This window comes from Paramormyrops kingsleyae, chromosome 2 (genome assembly GCF_048594095.1).
Source record: "Paramormyrops kingsleyae isolate MSU_618 chromosome 2, PKINGS_0.4, whole genome shotgun sequence".
In the NCBI taxonomy this organism is placed as follows: domain Eukaryota; kingdom Metazoa; phylum Chordata; class Actinopteri; order Osteoglossiformes; family Mormyridae; genus Paramormyrops; species Paramormyrops kingsleyae.
The window spans coordinates 14,876,700-14,902,217 of NC_132798.1; the positions used below are offsets into that span (position 1 = coordinate 14,876,700).

A 25,518-nucleotide genomic window follows, 5' to 3' on the forward strand; every position below is an offset into this window, starting at 1 on the left:
TCTTCGACACGGATAAATAGACGCACATTCACAGCGTCAGCGGCTTAAGTAGCCTAATTAATAGACTGTGTGTAGCTGGCTGGCTGGTTTATGGCTAACATCTGCTGTAAATGCCGGCAGCTCGCTCTCAGTGTTGGGTGTCTGTACTGTAATTCGTGATTATGGTGCCGCAGCTGAGAGCCCAGTGGGCCCTTGGAGGTCCCGGCCACTCCAAACTGGATCCCAAACTCTCCCTCCTCCCCTCAGATTTTTTCCTACAAGTCGTGGTTTGTGCTCAACGGTAGTATGAATTGGAGTCATGTGCGGTGCCAAAACGGTGACCTGAAAATAAATCCACGGCAGCCTTCCGGACGAAGCTGAGTGCTGTTCGCCGGATTTGCTGAGCTGTGCCGTGAGCATTGGCGAGTCCGCAAAGAGACATAGCACGGCCCTGCCCCATACAACGGTGGGAGGCCTTCAAAGTGTTCGGGGCAAAGGTCTCCGTGGTGATGCGGTCTGTTTCGGGAGGAGGGCTTGGGCAGCTCTTTATATTCCTGAGCCTCTGAAACCATGGACATCTGTCTTATTATCTCTCATTAGGCTCCTGGGGTTGTGGTGGCCCAAATTCTCACCTGTGACTGCTCGCGGTCAAGATCAGCCGTCTGCCTGCGTCTGTGAAAACGCTGCAAACACCTGACAGCTGTCGCCATAGCATCATAGGGCACTGCCATAATGCGTGGAGGGCCCCAGGGCCAGTGTCAGATGCCAGCGGCACATTTACTGGCACCGGTAAGCATGGTGCATGGTTTGGATACTGGGCAGCTCCGAAGATGTAGCAGGAGCAGGCAGGACTGTGTTTCCCACAGCAACAGCATGTCATATATCAAAGGAGGAGCAGCGGTTTTTGCCAGGGGTGTAATGCACACTGCGTGGGTGCGTACGTGGCAAAGATGGATGGATCCCTGCGTGATGAAAGGCACTAAGAATGTGGCTTGTAGGTTTGAATCTGTTAGGAAGCAGGCTGTGCGCTCTGGCCTGGCAGCCGCTCCCCGTGGGCCAGGCTGGGGTGACCTGAGCCACTGCTCTGAGTCAGCACTTTCAGCTAAAGTGACCATTTCACCCATCTGGGCGTTTCACTGGGGCAAACCAGGTCAAGGTACAAAAGAGGACCCCTCGAGGTCGCCTGTTTGTGCCTCTGTCCTCTTTAAGCAGGAAGGAGGGAGTTTAAACATGAAGAAGAGTAAAGTATATAAAGAGAGTAGGAAAAATGTGCGATTAAAAAAGCCAGGATAAGCACTCGATGGTTGTTTTCTCAAGGCATAATGCTTTTGTCACATGGAAATGGGGGAGACCTCCCTGTGCCCCAGGTTCCGCCCCTTACGGCCCCTTTTCTCGTACACACGCTCCACCCTGGCTCCTCCCACTGTCACAAAAAAGTAGCTAAATAAAAAGGTGGGGAACAATTTACACGCGGCTGCATTTAATCTTTGCAATTCCCCCAAGTCATTAAGTGGTAGACGGAGAAAAGGGTGATACATTTATCAGACGGCAAATGGGTTTGCGTGGTATCAGGTACAGCTGAACTTCCATAATTAGCCCAAAGACAAACGTGTGTGTGTGTGTGTGTGTGTGTGTGTGTGTGTGGAAATAGTCCCTGTTACTAAATTTCAATATGGAGTGACAGTCACCAATGTGATACTTTCATGGTGGTACCTTCACGGCTCCTATGCCCATCAGGTCCTCGATTTAGGCCGCGTACTTCGCGCTAAAACGTGATTCCTTGTGCACATTGACTGGATCGTGCGCGGATAACTCACAGCAAGCAATTCCAGGGCATGGAAAGCCAGGCCAGCCCACTCGGGAGAGACCGGGGCTGCCAGCACACAATCCAATCCTGCAACAACTCTCGGCCTAATCCGTTTAGATTGCCTCCAAAGCACATTTCATTCATCCATCCGACTGTCCGTCATTGGGCCAAGGCCTATGGGGTGGTGGGACCTGCCCACCAAAGGTCCATGTGGCACATGGAGGTGATGGTTTGGAATTTTACTTGGCCAATAGGCTGCTCTAGCCTCGCCCCTCCCATCCTCTGGATGGTGTTGGCGGCTTGGTGTGCCAGTGGCACTCAGGAGGCTGCTTCCTTCCACCTCTTGCCAGAAAACAGGTCACATGACAACTGTCATGTGGCCACCTGCAAAGCTTGGATTCTAGCTGCATCTCTGCTGTTATTCACTCAAGCTTGATACAAACAGCCCCCCTCCCCTGGGACTGGGTTTAGCATAGATTATCCCCCACCCCCTCCACAACATTCCTGCCCCAATGACTCTGGGATATTTTTAGCATCACTGTGAAGGGCAGAGCTGAGTACCTTGACGCTAATTGCTTTGGAGCACGCCCTATACTTAATTAATTCGATGAGGATCTGTTTAGATCGACCCCACCGTGAGTCAGACGCTCTCAGCTTGGTGGACTTCCATCACTGGGCTCAGACTGCGGGGTGGTGCTTGGTAATGTGGGATGGGGTATGGATAATGATGTCATTAAACGGGGACGTTGCCTAGCACCTGTTCCACGCTTCCGTTTTGGGGTCCGTTTTTAGACCAACTGAGTGCATTTTTCCCTCTGCTGAAATCAAAGCAGCGATGGCTGCAGGACCCTGTGATTATTATGGCCAAGATCTCTGGCGGGAACGCGGGGGGGGGGGCAATTCGGGACGGCCACGTTCTCGCTGTCCGCTGCGATGGCTTCTCCCATTAGACGGAGGCAATTAGTCGATGTGTCCGCTACTCCGTGGATCACTTCCGTGAGGCCGTCAGATCGTTAGTCAATTTTAGGACTTCAGTGGGAAACACACAGGCCGTTAATTTTAGTTTGTTTGAGTTGGCTGAGGCCAGCGTTTTAGAGAAGATGGGCAGTGCACTTTCCGACCGCAAGGAGATGTGACAAATGCGAAACCTTGAAAGGGCACATGGCGCTCCAGCTGGAGGAGGTTTGGAACAGCCTTGATTAATGTTTACATGGGCCTGGTTAAGGAATTAATAATGCCTCCCTTAAATGTGTGTTAATTACAGCAATGCAGTAATAACTGTGATGTAAAGGCACTTTGCAGTAGTTATTAAAGGTAATGCACTCTTCTGTCTATATCAAACTGGCAAGGCCTGTCAAACAGGTCAGTACAGAAATCTAGTTCCCTAAACAGTTTGCGTCTCACTTGTTAAACACCAGCTTTATGCGAATCGATTGTAGATTTGATGTATATCAAAAAATGACACACTCCATGAAATGACACTGAAATGTCGTGTCTCAGATCATGCAGTTATATAGCCCTCCCGGAATTATAAAAGAGGAATTTAACCGAATCCTTCGAACCGTTCTTTTAGCGCACACGCCTCCTGCTGCGATCTCTCTCCCGGCCCGTGGGAAAATCCATTCTCGTGAAAAGTCTTTAGAACGCAGGATGCTGTTGCCGGGCAACCAGACGTCAAGGGCTGGCGGCAGGCTGGCTGGCTGGCTGGCTTGCAGGCATGGCACGGATGGATCAGCCGTCCTTGGCTCTCCGCAAGAGGCCGCATTCCTGAGATTATCCGCAGCAGGTCCGAGCAGCTGTGTGCAGACCTGACACCCACCCCCCCATGGTGTAGGGAATCTCCATCACTGACACACTACTCAAATACCGACAAAGAGACTTTAGTAGCAGCGCAGTTCGCTTGAACTTCCTGTCCAGCTCTCGTTGTTTGCGGTAGCTTCCAAGCGCAGCTTGCTGATACACTTTGCCTTTCGTCACCACCACCTATGGTGGTGAGCACATCTCATGTAGGCAGCTCAACAGACGCCCGTATGGGGTGCCATTAAAGGCTGAGGGCCACCTGCGGCCTCTGAGCCTTTCTTCATCACTGCCGGAGGTGCGCGTGTCTGACGCAGGCAGCTCAACAGATGGCCGTACAGGGCTCCCTTAAAGGCTGCGGCCCGTCTGCAGCCTCTGAGCCTCATCAGGTTCCCCCGCTGCCCCCCTAGTAGCACCTCGGGCTGCCCCCCCCCCCGCGGCCGGCCACCTCTGTCCGCCCACCGACCTCCGGCGTGTGAACATAATGTGTAATAAAAGCACATCTGTAGCTGTGACACTTCACATGGCTCCTGCCACGCATCCCTAATGCATACACTTGACAGTCGCTAATGGAGCCTCTCTGCGTTTTGCGGCTGCCTGGCCTTGCTCGGGGCTTTTTCTGGCCACCATTAGCTGTCACGCTGTTAAACTCAGTGCTGATTCACCGTGGGTATTACCGAAGTAGCTGCAGAATCCAGCGCCTGCCCGGACTTCCTTAAGCTTCGTTAACGTCGACAATTCAGGTTTAACTGTGATCTTCCTGAGATTTAAGTGTCATCAACATGGTGGCTGACCAGCTTATAATCTACCCAAGTCATTCAAATTTGCTAATCTATGTTAAGATGGTGGCTGTCATCTGCAATCCGCTCCGGCTTCATTAAGCTTTAAGTTCGTTATGACGATGGCCGATCCACCTGGGTTTCACCTGCAATCCACTCTGGCTTTTTTTAAGCTCATTATGGTGGTGGGAAGTCTGTCCAGGCTTCAACTGTGATCTATTCTGATTTAATTAAACTTCATCAAGATGGCTGCCAGTCTGCCTAGGGTTTCATACAGGGTTTCATACATGATCCACTCTGGCTTTGCTGAACTTCAGTGAGCTTTATTAAGATTTTACGGTGGTGTCCAAACCACAAGCGTCATTAAGCTTGTTAAGTTGGTAACCGACTCTTCTGAGTCTCAATGATTTCAATGGCTTTTTGGCGTAAAGAAACATGCATGGTGCATTTGGTAAGAGAATTCTGGGATAGCTGGATTTCTGGCATCAGCAAGAGAGGCGTGACGTTCAGGGATACTTCCGGAAGGCCGATTATGTATTTTCCTGTGTGGCTACAGTGTCAGTTCTGCCTTGTGCCTTTTCCAACATGGCATGCGACTTCAGCGCTGTTTGCTGATGTCCTGAGACCATGAGTGTGACCGTTTACATTTTTTACAAAAAGTTTAGTAATTACATGTTAAATATTTAATGCGGAGATGCCTTCTTTTCCCCAATGAAAATGGAAATAAGCTGTGGCTAATGGAGATATGATGGCTTAGGCACAGAGATGATGTGTGCTTCCCATAACACATTATGGCCTGGATCACAGCGATGATGGAAAGCCATCACATCTGCATATAACCTTCACAACTCGAGGAGAATAAATAAAAACAAAGTTAATTAACAGCATGAGAAAGTGGGCAGCTATAGAATGGACAAGGGAATTGGAAGAGGGAAGGTAAAGGGTGGGGAAGTCGGGAGAGGGAAGAGAGAGACCATAAAAAGAGAGGCCAGACACAATGGACCTGCCTCATTCTTTTTTTCTACTGCTGGATGGTACTGAAGGAACCACCTCCTTGCAGCCTTTCAGCTCTGAGTAACTGACATACAATCTAGGGTCCTGGGCCACCTGACACCACAGCCCCAGGTTCAACCGCCCACCTCACAGCCCCAGACCCCGAGCCGTCCCACACCCCAGTCCCGGGCCCGGAGCCGTCCCACACCCCAGTCCCGGGCCCGGAGCCGTCCCACACCCCAGTCCCGGGCCCGGAGCCGTCCCACACCACAGTCTCGGGCCCGGAGCCGTCCCACACCACAGTCCCCGGCCCCGGAGCCGTCCCACACCACAGTCCCCGGCCCCGGAGCCGTCCCACACCACAGTCCCCGGGCCCGGAGCCGTCCCACACCACAGTCCCCGGGCCCGGAGCCGTCCCACACCACAGTCCCCGGGCCCGGAGCCGTCCCACACCCCGGGCCCGGAGCCGTCCCACACCACAGTCCCCGGGCCCGGAGCCGTCCCACACCACAGTCCCGGGCCCGGAGCCAACTGACATCACAGCCCTGGGTCCTACACAGCAATCCTAGGCCCCACCCAGCACCGCAACTCTGGGCCCCACCCACCCTGCCTGGTACTGGGCAGAATCAGGACACTTTGGGTTCATTAGTCACGACAAAAGTAGGGCAGTGGTTGTGTGAAAACCTCAGACCTCCATTGCTGCCCCCCCCGCCCTGGTATCGGCGATGGCGGTGAGCCCCTGGGGGTGGTGGAGCTCTTTAATCCAGGGTCAGCTGCTTCCGTCTGACACCATCCTTATCTCAGCTAAGCACAAGGGCCAAAATGCGTGGTTAATTTGCACGCCGATGTCCTGGAGAGTGCGAACTGTGCATGGTTCTCCAGAAAGCATCTCCAGTCATTTACTGTAACATTATCAACAGGAAAAGGGAGCATGAATATTAATGAACCGTTCTTTTCTATTCTGTATTTTCGATGCCCTCAAGGCATGAGGCACAAAGAGTGTTTCAGTGACAAGCGTGAAAAACTAACATGCGACAAAGAGAATCACCTCGGTTTTGAGCAGTTGTGTGTCCTCCTTGGCGGAGGACCCCAACGCAGGCATTCAGTCCTGTAGGTGACTGTTGGTGCCTTTGCTCTGCAGATACCCTTGGGGATTATTCTTGTGCTGGACACCTTCATTGGACCATGGAACAGCACACTACAGTGTAGTAAAGCATCAAACAATGCAGTACAGCATGGAACAGCATAGTACTGCATGGAACAGCATGGTACAGTGTAGTACAGCACCGAACAATGTGGTACAGCGTGGAACAGCAGAGTACAGCATAATAGACCACCAAACAATGTGGTTTAGCATGGAGCATCACAGTACAGTGTAGCACAGTGCCAAACAATGTGGTACAGCATAGAGCAGCATAGTACGGCATGGAACAACATAGTACTGCATGAAACAGCATGGCACAGTGTAGTACAGCACCGAACAATGTGATACAGCGTGGAATGACATAGTACAGTGTAGGACAGTACCAAACAATGTGATACAGCGTGGAATGACATAGTACAGTGTAGGACAGTACCAAACAATGCACTACAGCATGGAACAGCACAGTGCAATATGTAACAGTACTGCACAATGCACTATGGCACACAACAGTATGGACAGTTCATTGCAATACAGTATGGTACAAGAGTACAATATGGAACAGTATGTTACAGAACAGAACAATACAATATGGAATAGAACGGTAGAATGCACTATGGCACAAGACAGTATGGCACTCTACATTGCAGTCAAGTATGAGATGGTACAGAATGGCATGGGACAATATGGAACAGTACAGAATGGAACAGTACAGAACAGAACAATATGGAACAATACAGTACATATCAGTAGAGTAAAATATGGAACAGGATTATACAGAACAGCACAGCACAATATACAGCAATACAGTGCAGAACAGCACGGTACAATATGGAACAATATGATACAGAACTGCACGATACAATATGGAACAATATGGTTCAGAACAGCACGGTATAATATGGAACAATATGATACACACTATGACAGTAAAATATGGAAAAATACGGTTCAGAACAGCACAGTACAAGATGGAACAATATGGTAAAGAACAGCATAGTATATTATGGAACAATACGGTACAGAACAGCACGGTATAATATGGAACAATATGATACAGAATAGCATAGTACAATATAGAACAATATAATACTGAACAGCACAGTAGAATATAGTAAAGAACAGCACAGTAAAATGCGTAACAATATGATATAGAAAAGCACATTACAATATGCAACAATATAATACAGAAGAGCACAGTACAATATGGAACAATATGGTAAAGAACAGCATAGTATATTATGGAACAATACGGTACAGAACAGCACGGGTATAATATGGAACAATATGATACAGAACAACACAGTACATTATGGTAAAGAACAGCACAGTGCAATATGGAACAATATAGTAGACAATAGCATGGTACAGTTTGGAACAATACAATACACAACAGCACAATACGGAACAATATGATACAGACCCGCACGGTACAATATGAAACAATACAGTACAGAACACCATAGTACAATATGGAACAATATGATACAGAACAGCACAGTATAACATGGAACAATATGGTACAGAACGGCACGGTATAATATGGAACAATATGGTTCAGAAGAGCACAGGACAATATGGAATAATATGGTAAAGAACAGCACAGTATAATATGGAACAAAATGATACTGAACAGCACAGAAAAATATGGAACAATATGATATAGAACAGCATGGTACAATATGGAACAATATTATACACAACAGCAAGGTACAATATGGAACAAAATTATACTGCACAGCACAGCAAAATATGGAACAATATGATACAGAACAGCACAGTATAATTTGGAACAATATAGTACTGCACAGCACTGTACAATATGGAACAATACGATACAGAACCACACAATACAATATGGATCAGTATGGTACAGAAAAGCACAGTATGTTATGGACCAATATGATACAGAAAAGCACAAAATATGGAACAATAGTATAGAGAACTGCACGGTACAATATGGAACAATATGGTTCAGAAGAGCACAGGACAATATGGAATAAGATGATAAAGAACATCACAGTACAATATGGAACAACACGGTACCAAATCGCACGTACAATATGGAACAATATAATATAGAACAGCACAGTACAATATGGAACAGGGCTCTTGGCACCATGCTGCTGAAGGGGAGCTTCGGTTGGGGGGCTGCAGGGTGGTATTTGTGCTGTGGCCTGGTTCTGTTTCCTCTGACCCAGGTCAACGGCTTGGTTCGAGACCTGGCCATGAGGGGTGGTGGGTGCGGCTCATAACTCATAGAATCATAACGCACTGATGTTACTTATAAACCCCATTGTTAGAATTTTCTCCACACCTCTGCTCCCGGGTCCATTTTGAAGTTCTTGGCCTACCATGTCGAGGTCTTTCCATCATCTCTCGGTGTCCCAAGTGGGCCACCGGTTGTCTGCGTAGAGGTCGGGTCTTGTCTTCCTGGGGGGACAATCACAGTGGAGTAGAATCTGCTTTGTGGGTGGGTGTCTGCTTGTTGATGCGTTACGGCACCTTTTCGGTAAGTCCTCGCTGTCATTCACCATGACTCCACTGAGTGATAATAGTCAGAGTAATCATTTTAGGAAACTAATGAAAACATGGAATTATAGGATTTGCAGGGTAATAGGTCGAGTAAATCGCCTGCTTCTTCCGTTTCTTCACACGAACTAATGTACAAAAATAGGACATTTAGAAACGTTTTGGAGATTAATATTCGGGTGAAGAATGTAGGCTAGCTTTAATGAAATCGACCACAATCTTATTTCATACGTGGGTTTTTTTTTTTTTTTTTGCAAGATGGATTTAAACGAAGAAAAAATAGAAAAATAACTTATTAACTCTGCATAAGTTATCTTTCACTGAATCCTAATTTAGATGTGTTGGGGCGGGCTGGCGGGGGGCATTTCTCCAGGGGCCCTTCAAAAGGTTTCAGCAGTTCTGGGAGGGTCTTCTTTTTATGGCCACTAGATTGTAGGTTTGAGGGTAACTGCTGTTGTATCATTGTGAAAGGTGCTTGATCTGAATCAGATGAATGAATGGGGTATCTTAAGTGCACAGTGTGCTGGGTGCTGTATCACCAGGCCACTTTGCAGTTGTTTGGTGGTTTTCACTGTTCGCATGTACATTGTATTTTGTTTGTGAATGTGACAAACTTGAAAATTGTGCAGGGGCTCCTGCTACCATGGTGCTTGAAAGAAAGAAGACCCATTTTACCCTACCTCATACCCTTAAAGGCATGACTATTCACCAATCGCTGTGTCACTCCAGTAACAGACTGACCAATCACAGTGCCTCTCCTGTAGTATATGCCCAATCACTGTGTCACACTTGTAACAGCATGACCAATCACCATGTAACTCCTGTAATGTCATGACCAATCAATGTGTCACACCTGTAACAGCATGATGAACCACCACAAAAGGAGACTCATAGTCCCCAAAGCAAGCAGTAACACATCCATCTCCTGAAAACTCTTTGCTGACGCTGAACACCCTTCTCTAAACAGTCCAGGTTACTCACTGGGTTCCCAGCCCAGCAAGACAGCACTGAAACCCCAGAATCTGCGAGAATCTTAACTTGCCATCATTTTGTTCCTCTCGCTCTCCTCCTTTCTTGATTACAGACATCATTGTTAATCTAGGCCTGACCAGCAGCATGGCCAACAGGGCCGTTATCTATACACCGACAGCCGTTCGAGGGCACCGGTAGGATGCGAGCTCTTTGATCCGCGCCCTGCTGTTTCCCCACGCCTGACGCTGACTGTCTCACAGAATGAGGCGTGCCGTTGGGGGAGTGCTGTTGCTCCTCACCACATGGCACTAATTAGCAGAAGCGTTTATCAGAAGCGCCATATTAGGTGTACTGTTGGCTGTTTACTAATGTGGCTGTGGTATTACTGCGCTCCTCCATGTTTTTTTCTAATTAGAGCAGCAGTTTTGGTTTCAGCTCCTCGGGTCATGGGTTCATGGCATTAAAGGGGACATGCCCTGAAGATCGTGTGTGTTTCAGCTCACCTGTCTGTATCTCTGCCTAAGCCCTGTATTCCTGACTTACTCCTGTCAGTCTTTACCTTAAAAATAGCTTCCCTGCCTGCTGATTTTTCCATCACACGACTCCTCTCCTGAATCGCACATAACCTTGATTCACATGCCAGCAAACAAAACACATTTTTGTTAATTATTTCATAGTTTTCTGCATTTTATATCTATTTTAAATTCAGACTATATTGTACATTCATACAATGGTCAATAGTATGAAAATAGAGTTGCATGAAAAGACATGATTTATTAAGATGTGTGATTCACCACTACGCCCCCTGCTGCATTGTAGCATTGCCACCGGTTGGGATGTGGCCTGCTGTGTGAAAATCCATCCATACCACACATCACAGGAGCAACTTTGTCATTCTTTCTGTCTCTCTATCTCTCTTTCTGTCTCTTTCCCTCTCTGTCTGCCTCTTTTCCCTCTCTCCCTCTGTCTCTCTCTCTCTGTCTCATTCCCTCTCTGTCTGCCTCTTTTCCCTCTCTCCCTCTGTCTCTCTCTCTGTCTCTTTCCCTCTCTGTCTGCCTCTTTTCCCTCTCTCCCTCTGTCTCTCTCTCTGTCTCTTTCCCTCTCTGTCTGCCTCTTTTCCCTCTCTCCCTCTGTCTCTCTCTCTGTCTCATTTCCTCTTCATCTGCCTCTTTTCATTTCCGTCACCCTCTGTCTCTTTTTTTCCGTCTCTCTTCTTTTCCCTCTTACCTTCTCTCTATCTCTTTTTCTCTCTCTAACTCTGTCTACATTTCCCTCCCTTTCTATCTCTCTCCCCCTTTCACTCTTTTTCTGTCTTCCTCTCATTCTATCTCCTTGTCTGTCTCTGTCTCCCCCTCATTCTTTCAGTCCCTCTCTCCCTTCCTCCTTGTCTCTCTCCCTCTCTCTTCCTCTAATGACTTCTCTTTTTGTCTCTGAGCCATCTTACATAACCCGCTCCCTTTTCCTTTTCTCTCCGTAATACAGTCAGGTATAAAATAGCAGCCACTCGCCGCACTTATTGAGTGCTAATTTGACATGCATTTCCTTTTATATGTCTTTTGGGGGAGAGCCGCTCGGCCTGCTTTTAGTTTGCTTAATTTCCAGGGACAGCAGAAGCTGGGGGATGGGAGGGTATGGTTTAGTGAGATCGTGACCCTCTGTGGAGACACACGGCCTTTGTCTGGCTTTTCCTGTTGCCCCCCCACCCATAACCAAGGTCTGTGTTTAGTGGACTCTCCTTGTGTTTTGTATGTGTGTGTGTGCGTGTGCTGCTGTCTGTGTTTGGATTCCACACCAGAGAATATAACCAGCCTGGGGGTTTAAATAAAATAAAACTGCTGTAGCTAAAAACAGCCTGTAGTTGGGTCTCTTTAGGGGTCACTGCGGAGTCCTGCCTGGCCCTGCCCCTGCCCCGCTTCCCCCCTCCGCTCTCCTCTCCATCTTCCTGTTTGCTTGGCCCTCTGCTCCACCCTCTCACCCAAGCCGCTCCTCTCCATCTTCCCGTTTGCTTGGCCCTCTGCTCCACCCTCTCACCCAAGCTGCTTCTCTCCATCTTCCCGTTTGCTTGGCCCTCTGCTCCTCCCTCTTTCACATCCCGCTCCTCTCCCTGTACCTCTGCCCCCCCCCCCCCACTGCCCCCCTCCCAATTCCTCGACCTGCTCTACTTAAGCCCTCCATCTTCCCCCCCATCCATCATGTCGGAACGTCTCTGGAACCCCCAGTAAGCAGCTCCTTGCCCTCTCCTCCCCAACACCCCACTCGGGATGAGAGCAGGACATAGACAAGAAAACCGGGTTCTGGGTGGCAGGTAGAGGGGGTAGAGGGGATGTAACTGGTATTTGGAAAGAGACATTTCCACAGTAACTGTGCTCGCACTTCTGTCAGAACGTGATTAATATCTGCACACCTGATGAGATGTGTTAGGGACGCCGTGGAAATGCTAATGGGCGCGCCGGACCCCGTCGGCCCACCGCCAGGCAAGCCCCAGTGCTGCTCTTCGCGATGCTCCGACCCGGTTTGGCCTCAGATGCTCCCATTCGCTGTCCTTGCATCCCCCTCACGCCGCGGTCATGTCATACCGCCAGACACCTGTTAGCTAGCTGAAGCATTCAGCGAGCAGGTGGGACGGGGCACATCTGACCCGGCTTGTCACTTTGTTTGGCTAACATGAGCAGCTCCTAGCTGGATTCCCCTTCCGGACTGCCAGCTCTGTAAGCTTATAGACAGCATCATCTCCATTAGTTATTATCTTCCCAGAGTGGATCCTCTCCGGAGTTGTAATGGGTATCGACAGGAAAAATCTTTCCCAGTTTCATTTTTAATCTCATTTGGATGGATTTTTACCATAATGGCTTCATAAACGTCAGCAAGCTTTCCCAGTTTGAGTGCTGTCACACGGATCGGCATATATGATGTTGAAGTATGTCATTCCCTTGGACTGACACTTGATTTCTCTCTATATCTATCCCTCTCTTTTCTCTCTCCTCCTGCCTTTTCTGTCCTATCTTTTTCTCCTTTCTTTCTCACCTCCTTTATCTCCCTTTCTCTTTCTTCTCTTTCTCCTACCACCTCCTCCCCCCCCCCCATCAAGGCCTTCCTCCCTAACCACACTCCAAGCCAAAGCGCCAGCCTCCGGGACCGCCGTTTGGGCCGCCCTCTCCTGTCAGATCGCCCGGCTTCAGCAACACCAGTGCCGGCCAGCGAGGACAGGAAGTGCCCCGGTCGGGATGCACCAGAGACTGTGGGCTTGCGGAAGGTGCCGGATGGGCCCATCAGTCAGATCCCGCGAGCCGTACAGGGGGCCAGCGGCTCGGGCCTCGGTGGCCGGGCAGGGAGCCCGTCACAGGGCAGCCAGTCATCGGACAGTGAACGGGGCCCCCGAGGTGGCAGCGAGAGGGCCGCCATGTCGCGTCAGGCCCCAGCCACTGCCTCCTTCACGGGGCGCCTGGGCCAACCCCCCCGCGGACCACTGTCCCTGCACATGTACAGCCGGAAGAATGTCTTCCTGCAGCACTCGCTGCACACGGCTGAGCTGCAGGCCCTGGCACAGCAGGACAGCTGAGGCCCCCCAACACCTCCATGTGGCTGTGAACAACCCCCCCCCCCTCCCATTTCAGAGTCCTTCACAGCCACCCAGTCCCCCTCCTCCCCAACTTATGACATGGCCACGCCCTTTTACCTTCCCACTGTTGTCCGCTAGACTCTACTGTTTCCCGGCTGTGCTGATAATGTTGGCATTCCCCTGGAGAACGCCTCACTGAACCACCACTCTGGGTCCGCTGCCCAGACTGGGGACTGCAAGCCAGCGTTCCAGACCAGTGCCAAAACCCCATGCCAGTATAGACACTGGAAATCACCTCTGCTCTGGCCTTCAGCTGGAATGGGGCCATTCTACACAGGTTACAGTTCCAGAAATTTGCCAAATTCTCTGTTAAACAGCCAGCTGCCTTTTTCACTACAGGTCTGTTATCACTCCGTCTTGACGTAAGCGTCCCTTTTAGCAATACAGGCGCTGTAAGCGCATGCTTTTAAGAGACACATTAGACCTCATTGGAGCCATTTTTCTACGCTGAATGGAGGACAGAAATGTCCCTTTACACAGCCGCCGCTCCTGCCCCATGTCAGACTCTTTATAAAGCAGGTAGACATTTCCACTCAGATCCTGCTGAGATGCCATTTATAAAGGATCGTTTAAGATACACACAGTTTGTGGGAAAATCAAGTTTATTGGTTGTAAATGTAGGCTCTAGATGGTGACTTTGATAACAGCATACAAGCGTATACACACACACACACACACACACACACACACACACAATGTTCTTTCAAGACATAAAGCTGATCGAATAGAAGGTACAAGGTCAAAAACTACAGTAAGATTAATGATGTACAGTGATGATCTGGGTGAGAGTATATGTCTGTGTGTGGGGAAGAGGATCTCTGCCTGTGTGTGTGTGTGTGTGTGTGCGTGCGCCTGTCTGTGGATGTGTGTGTTTCTGCCTGTCTGTGTGTGTGTGTGTGTATGCGTGCGTGCGTGCATGTGTGTGTGTGCGCGCCTGTCTGTGGATGTGTGTGTTTCTGCCTCTGTGTGTGTGTGTGTGTGTGTGTGTGTGTGTGCGCGCCTGTCTGTGGATGTGTGTGTTTCTGCCTGTGTGTGTTTCTGCTCGTCTGTGTGTTTGCACATGTGCTAGCTCTCCTGCATGTGGGCGGTCGTAGGTCGCAGGCTGTGTCTCTCTCCCCCCTGACCTTTGTCTCCTACCGTACAGAGAGAGCGACTTGGCGGGGGCAGAGCGAAAGGATGTTTGGAGGTGAAGGAAGCCCTGAAGAGGCGCTCTGCCCCCCCAGTCTGCTCCCTGCGGCCCCCCGCTCCACTTTCCCATTCTGCAGGGAACATCACACCCTCGCTGCCTGGCCCCGCCCCCTGCAGAGGCACTCCTGGGTGTGTGGTGCTCAGACGACAATCTCTGTCCTGACATTAATCTTTCATTCTTTGGAAACTCATACGATTGGTGCTGGAGTCAGCCCTGCCTCATTGTGTCTCCCAGGAGACGCCACTGAGCCGACCCGCTAACAGAGTTAGCAGAACCGCAGGCGGGCCCGGCTTTGCGGGCGTCTCGCGTCACCGAGGTCAGGGCGACGTCCCTCTCGTGGTTCTGCCGTGTGCCCCGCTCTCTCACTGGAACGGGCCTGACACGCCCGGCCAGGAGTATTTCCTGGACCAGAACCACAAACGTCGGTCATGTGCCAGCAAGAGCATCTCTTCCCAGACATGGACCTCCCAGGACTGCGGGAGGGGGGGAGTCTTGTCACGAGACGCACATTGTACAGTTCCTCTACATTATTTATTCTTTTTCTGTATTTATTATGTTTTGTTTGTGATGTACGACCTTCTGGTCACGTCCTACTTTGCTGTGGTTTGGCACTTTGTGTTAGGAATGAGGTAAGAACCCTGCTTCCCCCCCCACCCTTATTTGAACAGTGCACGGGGGGGCTGGCAGAGTGTACGTGGACTTCATGGTACACAATGCCGTCAGTGTGTGTCAGGCCCTAACAACGAAGGGAATTGACAAAATGATGGTTTTGAATGGTTGTATTTCCTTCTATTAAATAATTGTAACAGCAGAACTGTGTTTGGTGCTTCATTTTCCTTAGAAATACAGCAGGTACAGATACAAAACACATGTGCTGAAACATGCATGCTAAAACAGGCACATGCTAAAGCGCACACACTCTCTGGCCCTGACGAGGATCTCTCCTCTTTTCACACCTGTTTCACTCATCAGAATATGTCACCTGACAATCTGTGTCTCAGGCACGTGCACAGGTAGGGCTCAACCTGTGCAGAGCACATGCCCGTTTTGTAATTACACTCGGAAGTGGCCTTTTTTTTTTTTTTTTAAATAAATCAATGTCTTTTTAACAAATATTTAACCAATTAAAGGCATTAAAAAGCGCGTCTCTTAGAACCGCTCAAACTGTCAGTCAAACTTCAAAACTCTGCCCCCTGAGCGCCGCGAACTTACGTTTCAGCAAATCAGAGACATAGATAGTCATAGAGCAGAAGCAGATGAACGTCTTCGTCTTGTAACGGTAAAATATCTTGTTCTTTGAATAAGTGCAACGTTGTCTTTATGAAATAAACACTAGTATGTCTATAAAGGTTCATATAATGCATCACCACACCGGTGTGGCGTTGACGTAATGTGATGTCGTTGTTTTAATGATGGACAAATTGCACACATTCGCTGGTCAAAAACCCAGTAAGTTTAAAAACTGCATTTGAGTTTGACACAAAGCAACCGAGTGATCCTTGTCAGTTAGGTAAAATATATTATAAGAAATTTCTATTTTGATTTTATGGCTATCTGCTGAATGTGCTGATGCATGTAAATTACATGATGTCATTTATTAACATTTCATCATATTATATAGCTAGTTATTAATACTAATTAAATATAATATAAGAATATTATTGTGTGTTGTTTTTTTGGTGGTGGAGGGGTTCGTGGAGGGGTAGGGGGGGTGCCCTTTTTTCAGTTTCAGCACATGCCCCTCAAAAGGTCTGTGCATGGCCCTACTGTGTCTCCACTGCCCATGTTGGTGGTTTGTTTCTGATTGACCCTAGAACTTGCTGCACAGTCTTGTTTGAAATAATGTTTTTTATGCATTGCGTAATACTTCAGTGTGGCAGCAATCTTGGCTCCGCATTATATGTAGGGTGCTTCCGAAACTGCATCCTTCCCCAGTATGTACTGTACATAGGGTTACCATATTTGATGAGACAAAAAATAGGACGTGTTCAGAGATCAGACTCATAATGAGTTTTCACATTCACCGAACAATCAGGTAGCACTTCTGTCATAAATATTAATGAACTTTAGCATTCATTGGCCAATCAAGTGACACTTCTCATGAATTTTAATGAGTTTTCCTAACCACCCTCTAAATGAAAATTTGCATCTGGGGAAACCTGCACATATGGATTACCTTACAGTTAACACTTGTTTTACAATCCAAGCACAATTGACACAATATATGTGTATACAAGTTTTTTTTAACAAAAGTTACAAAACGATAAAGTGAAGTTTGTTGAACTTCAAGCAAATGATGCAATTCAATGTTCACACGAAAACAAAAATAAAGTGTCAAAATGCCAATGGATTCCGGAGGCTGATGTCAGCAGTGTGGCACATAGGGATGCGCTTATTTAATTTTTAATGTAAACATGTGCACAAGCCTTAAATCACTATGTGATGGCAGTGAGTGGCTGCCGTATATACTAAGTTGGTGCCTTTTCCATCACTTGGTACTGCTCTGTGATTTACGGCACTGGGTCATACGGGTTGCAATGTTAAACCCGGACAAACTGCTGATTTTTGAAAAGCCACCTGGATGGGTGCTCAAAGAGAGGACGTGTCAAAGGAAACCCAGACATATGGTGACCCTAATTGTATGTATGCATGAGAACAGTACAAATGCATTCAGACACACTGTGGTCTCTGTTTTGGCTCAATGTTGTGCATGGTGTGATACTTGAGTGTGGTGGCCATCTTGGCTCCACATTATGCATAGTATGATGCTTGAGTGTGGTGGCCATCTTGGCTCCACATTATGCATAGTATGATGCTTGAGTGTGGTGGCCATCTTGGCTCCACATTATGCATAGTATGATACTTGAGTGTGGTGGCCATCTTGGCTCCGCATTATGCATAGTATGATGCTTGAGTGTGGTGGCCATCTTGGCTCCACATTATGCATAGGGTGTGTCCGAAATCGCGCACTTGCGCACTTTTAGTGCGCGATTTTAGGGCGTAGTGCGTTCACACTGACAACTAAGCCAAAATTAAGTGCACTGAAAGTACCCGGATGGTGCACTGAAAACGGCCAGAAAACACAGTGCAGAACGATGGACACTACTCGCACTAAACGGACGCCATTTTGACTACGTAGCGGAAGGGGAGGGACTTTCGGCAAGTTTAAATAATGGCGGACAACACAGACACGCAAGCTCAAGCGGAGACAACTGCGTCATATAAATGTAACATTAATAAAATTATTTTACTGATGTATACTTCGGTGTGTAGCCTGTCACTCTCTGACTACAGTTATAGATAATTTTGAGTTTGCGATTATATCGGCTTAGAAGAGTTCGCACACGTAAATGTTAGCAGTTTTTTAGCCGGTTAGGTGGTCGTAGATAAGTTATATACACGCAAATAAAACCACAAGGAAATTCATTGTAAACAAAACACGGCAAATATTTTGGGGCACTGGAGAATCGCGATCAAATGCTAGTCCGTCACTTCCGGTAAGTGCAAAACGTTAGCGTTCCATTTATGACAGCACTTACCCATGGTAGTGTGCACTACAGGAGGAAGTGCGCAGTGCGCACTACGCACAACATCTCAGTGCACTGAGGCAAGTGCGCGATTTCGGACACACCCATAGTATGATGCTTGAGTGTGGTGGCCATCTTGGCTCCACATTATGCATAGTATGATGCTTGAGTGTGGTGGCCATCTTGGCTCCGCATTATGCATAGTATGATGCTTGAGTGTGGTGGCCATCTTGGCTCCGCATTATGCATAGTATGATGCTTGAGTGTGGTGGCCATCTTGGCTCCGCATTATGCTTAGTATGATGCTTGAGTGTGGTGGCCATCTTGGCTCCGCATTATGCATAGTATGATGCTTGAGTGTGGTGGCCATCTTGGCTCCAGGCTCTGTCCGGCTCTGAGGTGACGACATTGTAAGCAGGGGCTGCCCTTTCTCCTCCCGCTTTCTAGGCTGCTGCCATTGGCCTGATTTGCTGTGCTGCTCCTGTGCTTCACCCGTTTTCCAGGTTGGAACAAGTCCTTTGCTGAAACAGGCAGTCGTGCAAAGATGGTGGAGTTTTTCTAGGGAACCGGGAGAGAATTCTGAAATTATTTTGTTGATCGTGTCTCTTGCTGTGAAATTGTTTTGTTTTGTTTTTTCTTTTTTTATCAGGAAATGCCCCAGAGTGTCTGAGAAACTCCCAGCACTCTTACTCTGGGCTGTGATTCACCGGAGATGAATTTTACGGGCATTTCATGAAGACATTCTACAGAGATAACAGCACATGTGGCAGCTTTCTGTGTGAGCCGGCATCAGCACAGCAGCTTCTTGTTCAACTCCTTAGTAAAAACACAGAGTGGGTCTGACCAACCCGGACTGCTCTCCTCAAAGGGAACCTCTGTCACTGTGATGGGGGTGGGGTGGAGGGGGGCAGGGGGTGGTGGTGGGGGGTAAGAGTGCACTCAGACGCATCACTAATTAAATGTGGTATGCTGAGTTTGTCCTGTGAAAGAGTATCATAAACACTGGTGTACTGATCATGACAGGAAATGAGATCGTTCTGTACTTGGTGGAGATGCTGACAGTGACAGTGAGACCGTGCATTTGGATTGTAGTTATTGGAGATTCTTACAGTGACAGTGAGACCGTGCATTTGGACTGTAGTTAATGGAGATTTTGACAGTGACAGTGAGACCGTGCATTTGGACTGTAGTTCTTGAAGATTCTGACAGTGACAGTGAGACCGTGCATTTGGACTGTAGTTCTTGAAGATTCTGACAGTGACAGTGAGACCGTGCATTTGGACTGTAGTTAATGGAGATTTTGACAGTGACAGTGAGACCGTGCATTTGGACTGTAGTTCTTGAAGATTCTGACAGTGACAGTGAGACCGTGCATTTGGACTGTAGTTCTTGAAGATTCTGACAGTGACAGTGAGACCGTGCATTTGGACTGTAGTTAATGGAGATTCTGACAGTGACAGTGAGACCGTGCATTTGGACTGTAGTTAATGGAGATTTTGACAGTGACAGTGAGACCGTGCATTTGGATTGTAGTTATTGGAGATTCTGACAGTGACAGTGAGACCGTGCATTTGGATTGTAGTTATTGGAGATTCTGACAGTGACAGTGAGACCGTGCATTTGGATTGTAGTTATTGGAGATTCTGACAGTGACAGTGAGACCGTGCATTTGGACTGTAGTTAATGGAGATTTTGACAGTGACAGTGAGACCGTGCATTTGGATTGTAGTTATTGGAGATTCTGACAGTGACAGTGAGACCGTGCATTTGGATTGTAGTTATTGGAGATTCTGACAGTGACAGTGAGACCGTGCATTTGGATTGTAGTTATTGGAGATTCTGACAGTGACAGTGAGACCGTGCATTTGGACTGTAGTTAATGGAGATTTTGACAGTGACAGTGAGACCGTGCATTTGGATTGTAGTTATTGGAGATTCTGACAGTGACAGTGAGACCGTGCATTTGGACTGTAGTTAATGGAGATTTTGACAGTGACAGTGAGACCGTGCATTTGGACTGTAGTTAATGGAGATTCTGACAGTGACAGTGAGACCGTGCATTTGGATTGTAGTTATTGGAGATTCTGACAGTGACAGTGAGACCGTGCATTTGGACTGTAGTTAATGGAGATTTTGACAGTGACAGTGAGACCGTGCATTTGGATTGTAGTTATTGGAGATTCTGACAGTGACAGTGAGACCGTGCATTTGGACTGTAGTTAATGGAGATTTTGACAGTGACAGTGAGACCGTGCATTTGGATTGTAGTTATTGGAGATTCTGACAGTGACAGTGAGACCGTGCATTTGGATTGTAGTTCTTGGAGATGCTGACAGTGACAGTGAGACCGTGCATTTGGACTGTAGTTCTTGGAGATGCTGACAGTGACAGTGAGACCGTGCATTTGGAGTGTAGTTATTGGAGATGCTGACAGTGACAGTGAGACCGTGCATTTGGATTGTAGTTCTTGGAGATGCTGACAGTGACAGTGAGACCGTGCATTTGGATTGTAGTTATTGGAGATGCTGACAGTGACAGTGAGACCGTGCATTTGGAGTGTAGTTATTGGAGATGCTGACAGTGACAGTGAGACCGTGCATTTGGATTGTAGTTCTTGGAGATGCTGACAGTGACAGTGAGACCGTGCATTTGGATTGTAGTTATTGGAGATTCTGTCAGTGACAGTGAGACCGTGCATTTGGATTGTAGTTCTTGGAGATGCTGACAGTGACAGTGAGACCGTGCATTTGGATTGTAGTTATTGGAGATTCTGACAGTGACAGTGAGACCGTGCATTTGGACTGTAGTTAATGGAGATTTTGACAGTGACAGTGAGACCGTGCATTTGGACTGTAGTTAATGGAGATTTTGACAGTGACAGTGAGACCGTGCATTTGGATTGTAGTTCTTGGAGATGCTGACAGTGACAGTGAGACCGTGCATTTGGATTGTAGTTATTGGAGATGCTGACAGTGACAGTGAGACCGTGCATTTGGAGTGTAGTTATTGGAGATGCTGACAGTGACAGTGAGACCGTGCATTTGGATTGTAGTTCTTGGAGATGCTGACAGTGACAGTGAGACCGTGCATTTGGATTGTAGTTATTGGAGATTCTGTCAGTGACAGTGAGACCGTGCATTTGGATTGTAGTTCTTGGAGATGCTGACAGTGACAGTGAGACCGTGCATTTGGATTGTAGTTATTGGAGATTCTGACAGTGACAGTGAGACCGTGCATTTGGACTGTAGTTAATGGAGATTTTGACAGTGACAGTGAGACCGTGCATTTGGACTGTAGTTAATGGAGATTTTGACAGTGACAGTGAGACCGTGCATTTGGATTGTAGTTATTGGAGATTCTGACAGTGACAGTGAGACCGTGCATTTGGACTGTAGTTAATGGAGATTTTGACAGTGACAGTGAGACCCTGCATTTGGATTGTAGTTATTGGAGATTCTGACAGTGACAGTGAGACCGTGCATTTGGATTGTAGTTATTGGAGATTCTTACAGTGACAGTGAGACCGTGCATTTGGACTGTAGTTAATGGAGATTTTGACAGTGACAGTGAGACCGTGCATTTGGATTGTAGTTATTGGAGATTCTGACAGTGACAGTGAGACCGTGCATTTGGATTGTAGTTATTGGAGATTCTTACAGTGACAGTGAGACCGTGCATTTGGATTGTAGTTATTGGAGATTCTGACAGTGACAGTGAGACCGTGCATTTGGATTGTAGTTATTGGAGATTCTTACAGTGACAGTGAGACCGTGCATTTGGATTGTAGTTATTGGAGATTCTGACAGTGACAGTGAGACCGTGCATTTGGATTGTAGTTATTGGAGATTCTTACAGTGACAGTGAGACCGTGCATTTGGATTGTAGTTCTTGGAGATTCTGTCAGTGACAGTGAGACCGTGCATTTGGATTGTAGTTAATGGAGATTTTGACAGTGACAGTGAGACCGTGCATTTGGATTGTAGTTCTTGGAGATTCTGTCAGTGACAGTGAGACCGTGCATTTGGATTGTAGTTCTTGGAGATTCTGTCAGTGACAGTGAGACCGTACATTTGGATTGTAGTTCTTGGAGATGCTGACAGTGACAGTGAGACCGTGCATTTGGATTGTAGTTATTGGAGATTCTTACAGTGACAGTGAGACCGTGCATTTGGACTGTAGTTAATGGAGATTTTGACAGTGACAGTGAGACCGTGCATTTGGACTGTAGTTCTTGAAGATTCTGACAGTGACAGTGAGACCGTGCATTTGGATTGTAGTTATTGGAGATTCTTACAGTGACAGTGAGACCGTGCATTTGGATTGTAGTTCTTGGAGATTCTGTCAGTGACAGTGAGACCGTGCATTTGGATTGTAGTTAATGGAGATTTTGACAGTGACAGTGAGACCGTGCATTTGGATTGTAGTTCTTGGAGATTCTGTCAGTGACAGTGAGACCGTGCATTTGGACTGTAGTTAATGGAGATTTTGACAGTGACAGTGAGACCGTGCATTTGGACTGTAGTTCTTGAAGATTCTGACAGTGACAGTGAGACCGTGCATTTGGACTGTAGTTAATGGAGATTTTGACAGTGACAGTGAGACCGTGCATTTGGATTGTAGTTATTGGAGATTCTGACAGTGACAGTGAGACCATTCATTTGGAGTGTAGTTATTGGAGATTCTGACAGTGACAGTGAGACCGTGCATTTGGACTGTAGTTATTGGAGATTCTGACAGTGACAGTGAGACCATTCATTTGGAGTGTAGTTATTGGAGATTCTGACAGTGACAGTGAGACTGTGCATTTGGACTGTAGTTAATGGAGATTTTGACAGTGACAGTGAGACCGTGCATTTGGATTGTAGTTATTGGAGATTCTGACAGTGACAGTGAGACCGTGCATTTGGACTGTAGTTATTGGAGATTCTGACAGTGACAGTGAGACCGTGCATTTGGACTGTAGTTAATGGAGATTTTGACAGTGACAGTGAGACCGTGCATTTGGATTGTAGTTCTTGAAGATTCTGACAGTGACAGTGAGACCGTGCATTTGGATTGTAGTTATTGGAGATTCTTACAGTGACAGTGAGACCGTGCATTTGGACTGTAGTTAATGGAGATTTTGACAGTGACAGTGAGACCGTGCATTTGGACTGTAGTTAATGGAGATTCTGACAGTGACAGTGAGACCGTGCATTTGGATTGTAGTTATTGGAGATTCTTACAGTGACAGTGAGACCGTGCATTTGGACTGTAGTTAATGGAGATTTTGACAGTGACAGTGAGACCGTGCATTTGGATTGTAGTTCTTGGAGATTCTGTCAGTGACAGTGAGACCGTGCATTTGGATTGTAGTTAATGGAGATTTTGACAGTGACAGTGAGACCGTGCATTTGGATTGTAGTTCTTGGAGATTCTGTCAGTGACAGTGAGACCGTGCATTTGGATTGTAGTTCTTGGAGATTCTGACAGTGAGCCCCTTCAGCTGGAGTGTTCTTGGTGGAGATTCTGACAGTAAATGTAGTCGGCGCAGAGGCTAACAGTATTTAGCTACTGAAGCTCCTGTACCTGGGCTGGTCCTGTCCATGACAGATTTCTGTGTTCTTCCCCGAAGCGGCAGGATGGAACAGCAGGCTCAGGCTTCCTTAAGGGATGAAGAAGATGGTACGCAGCCCTGCCCTGCACGGAGCCCCGCCCAGTACACGCACCCACCCAGTCCTGCTGGCATTGCCACACGCTTCTGTTTGCCAAGGCTAGTGCCAGCACTGGGGTTCCCCTCGGGGGAGTGACTGTGACCCCCACCACTAGCAGGGAGGTGCTGACACATGCAGATGGCCAGGTTCCTCACGGGGGGTGGGGTGCTTTTTACTGCATCTACTTCATTCTTTTAAAAAATAACCTGTAAAGTCATTCACCTTAAAAACACTTCACTTCAGTCTTGTGCCAGATAAGCACTTCTGTTCAATGGATGGAAGTCTTGTTTGATTTGTTGCAGTTGTTATTGCCACAGTGACAGGACAGTATTTATATCACTGTCTATGTTGATGATGCTGCTGCTGCTGATGATGATCCTGTAAGGGATTACATTATCAACCAGTCTCACCCTCAGCAGAGCCTTAACCAGGATTTGAAAAACCACAGAGAACATGAAGATCCCGAGCCATAATTACAGCAAGAGGTCTGGGAAGTGTGTTTCGCTGTCACTGTCAGCATGGATGCCAACTTCGGAGGTGAAAAGTGCTGCCCTCTAGTGTAAAGGATGGACATCAAGCAGGTACACTTTTGCACTGTTTGCGCCAATTAGCCAGTGCCTCATTGGCCTTGAGCTCACTGGACACCAGAAGCCTGGTCAGTGCCTTCCAGGGTGGTTGCCCATTTGAAGAGAACCAAAGTGTGGTTCAGGTCAACTTGCAATTGTAGTTAAATAGGGTAATACTTCCAGGTGAAGCCCCCCCATTACACACACTTTTCTATTCATATCTTTGTGGGGACCATTTATTAATTTCTATGGGGAAAACACTAATCCCAACAATGACATCTTTAATCCCTACCCAGCCCTAACTAAAAGTAACTAAACAAAATACAATCAGGCTATTTTAGTTTTTTGATTGCAGTCACAGATTTTTGTAAAAATTTAATTTCCCCTTGTGGGGATTGAAAAAATGGTCCCCACAACATCAAAATAACAGTTTTTCTTATCACATTGTGGGGACATTTCGTTACCACAATGTAATATATACATAACCCCCGCCCACACACACACACACACACACACACACACACACTGCAGGAACAAGTGCACTTGTGTACAGTGAACTTTTGTAGTGTGACTTCTTCTCTAACAGCCATACCATTTGCTGTGCAATTAGCAGACAGATTTTTACCCTACCTCCCTATTCCTAACCCCCCCCCCCACCCCCAGCGGTCTCCCTGTGGCCCTGTTATGCAATCCAGGGGCCCGCCATCTGGAGGCCTGTTATTTTTGGACCGCTGCGTCTGATAGCACACTGGGATGCCACTGTCAGGTTGTATATATAAAATAAACCCACAGACACATCAATAACCAGCACTCCCTACCTGGCAGGATGCCCCTCCCACCCCACGCACCCCCGTCCGTGTATCCATTCTGACAGAAAAAACGTTCCTTGTGCTGTAAATCATTCTGCCGCCGTGGGTTCCTCTC

The 25,518-nt window shown here is 47.5% G+C and overlaps 1 protein-coding gene across 5 annotated transcripts in view; it reads left to right on the forward strand.

Annotated features, from left to right (window-relative positions):
- Positions 1-15,616, forward strand: part of ccser1 (coiled-coil serine-rich protein 1) — a 62,930-nt gene extending 47,314 nt beyond the window's left edge. Inside the window, exons 10-11 of one of the 5 annotated variants that reach the window (XR_011985165.1) lie at positions 13,089-14,936; positions 15,043-15,616. Coding sequence is in view for 1 of the 5 variants with exons in the window: in XM_023836651.2 (XP_023692419.1) it covers positions 13,089-13,559 (471 nt within the window). In the remaining 4 variants the exon portion in view is untranslated. Of the gene's footprint in view, positions 1-13,088 lie in introns of all 5 variants that reach the window. The other 4 variants (XR_002841165.2, XR_002841166.2, XM_023836651.2 and 1 more) reach the window with 4 other exon arrangements.
- Positions 15,617-25,518: the final 9,902 nt, after the last annotated feature.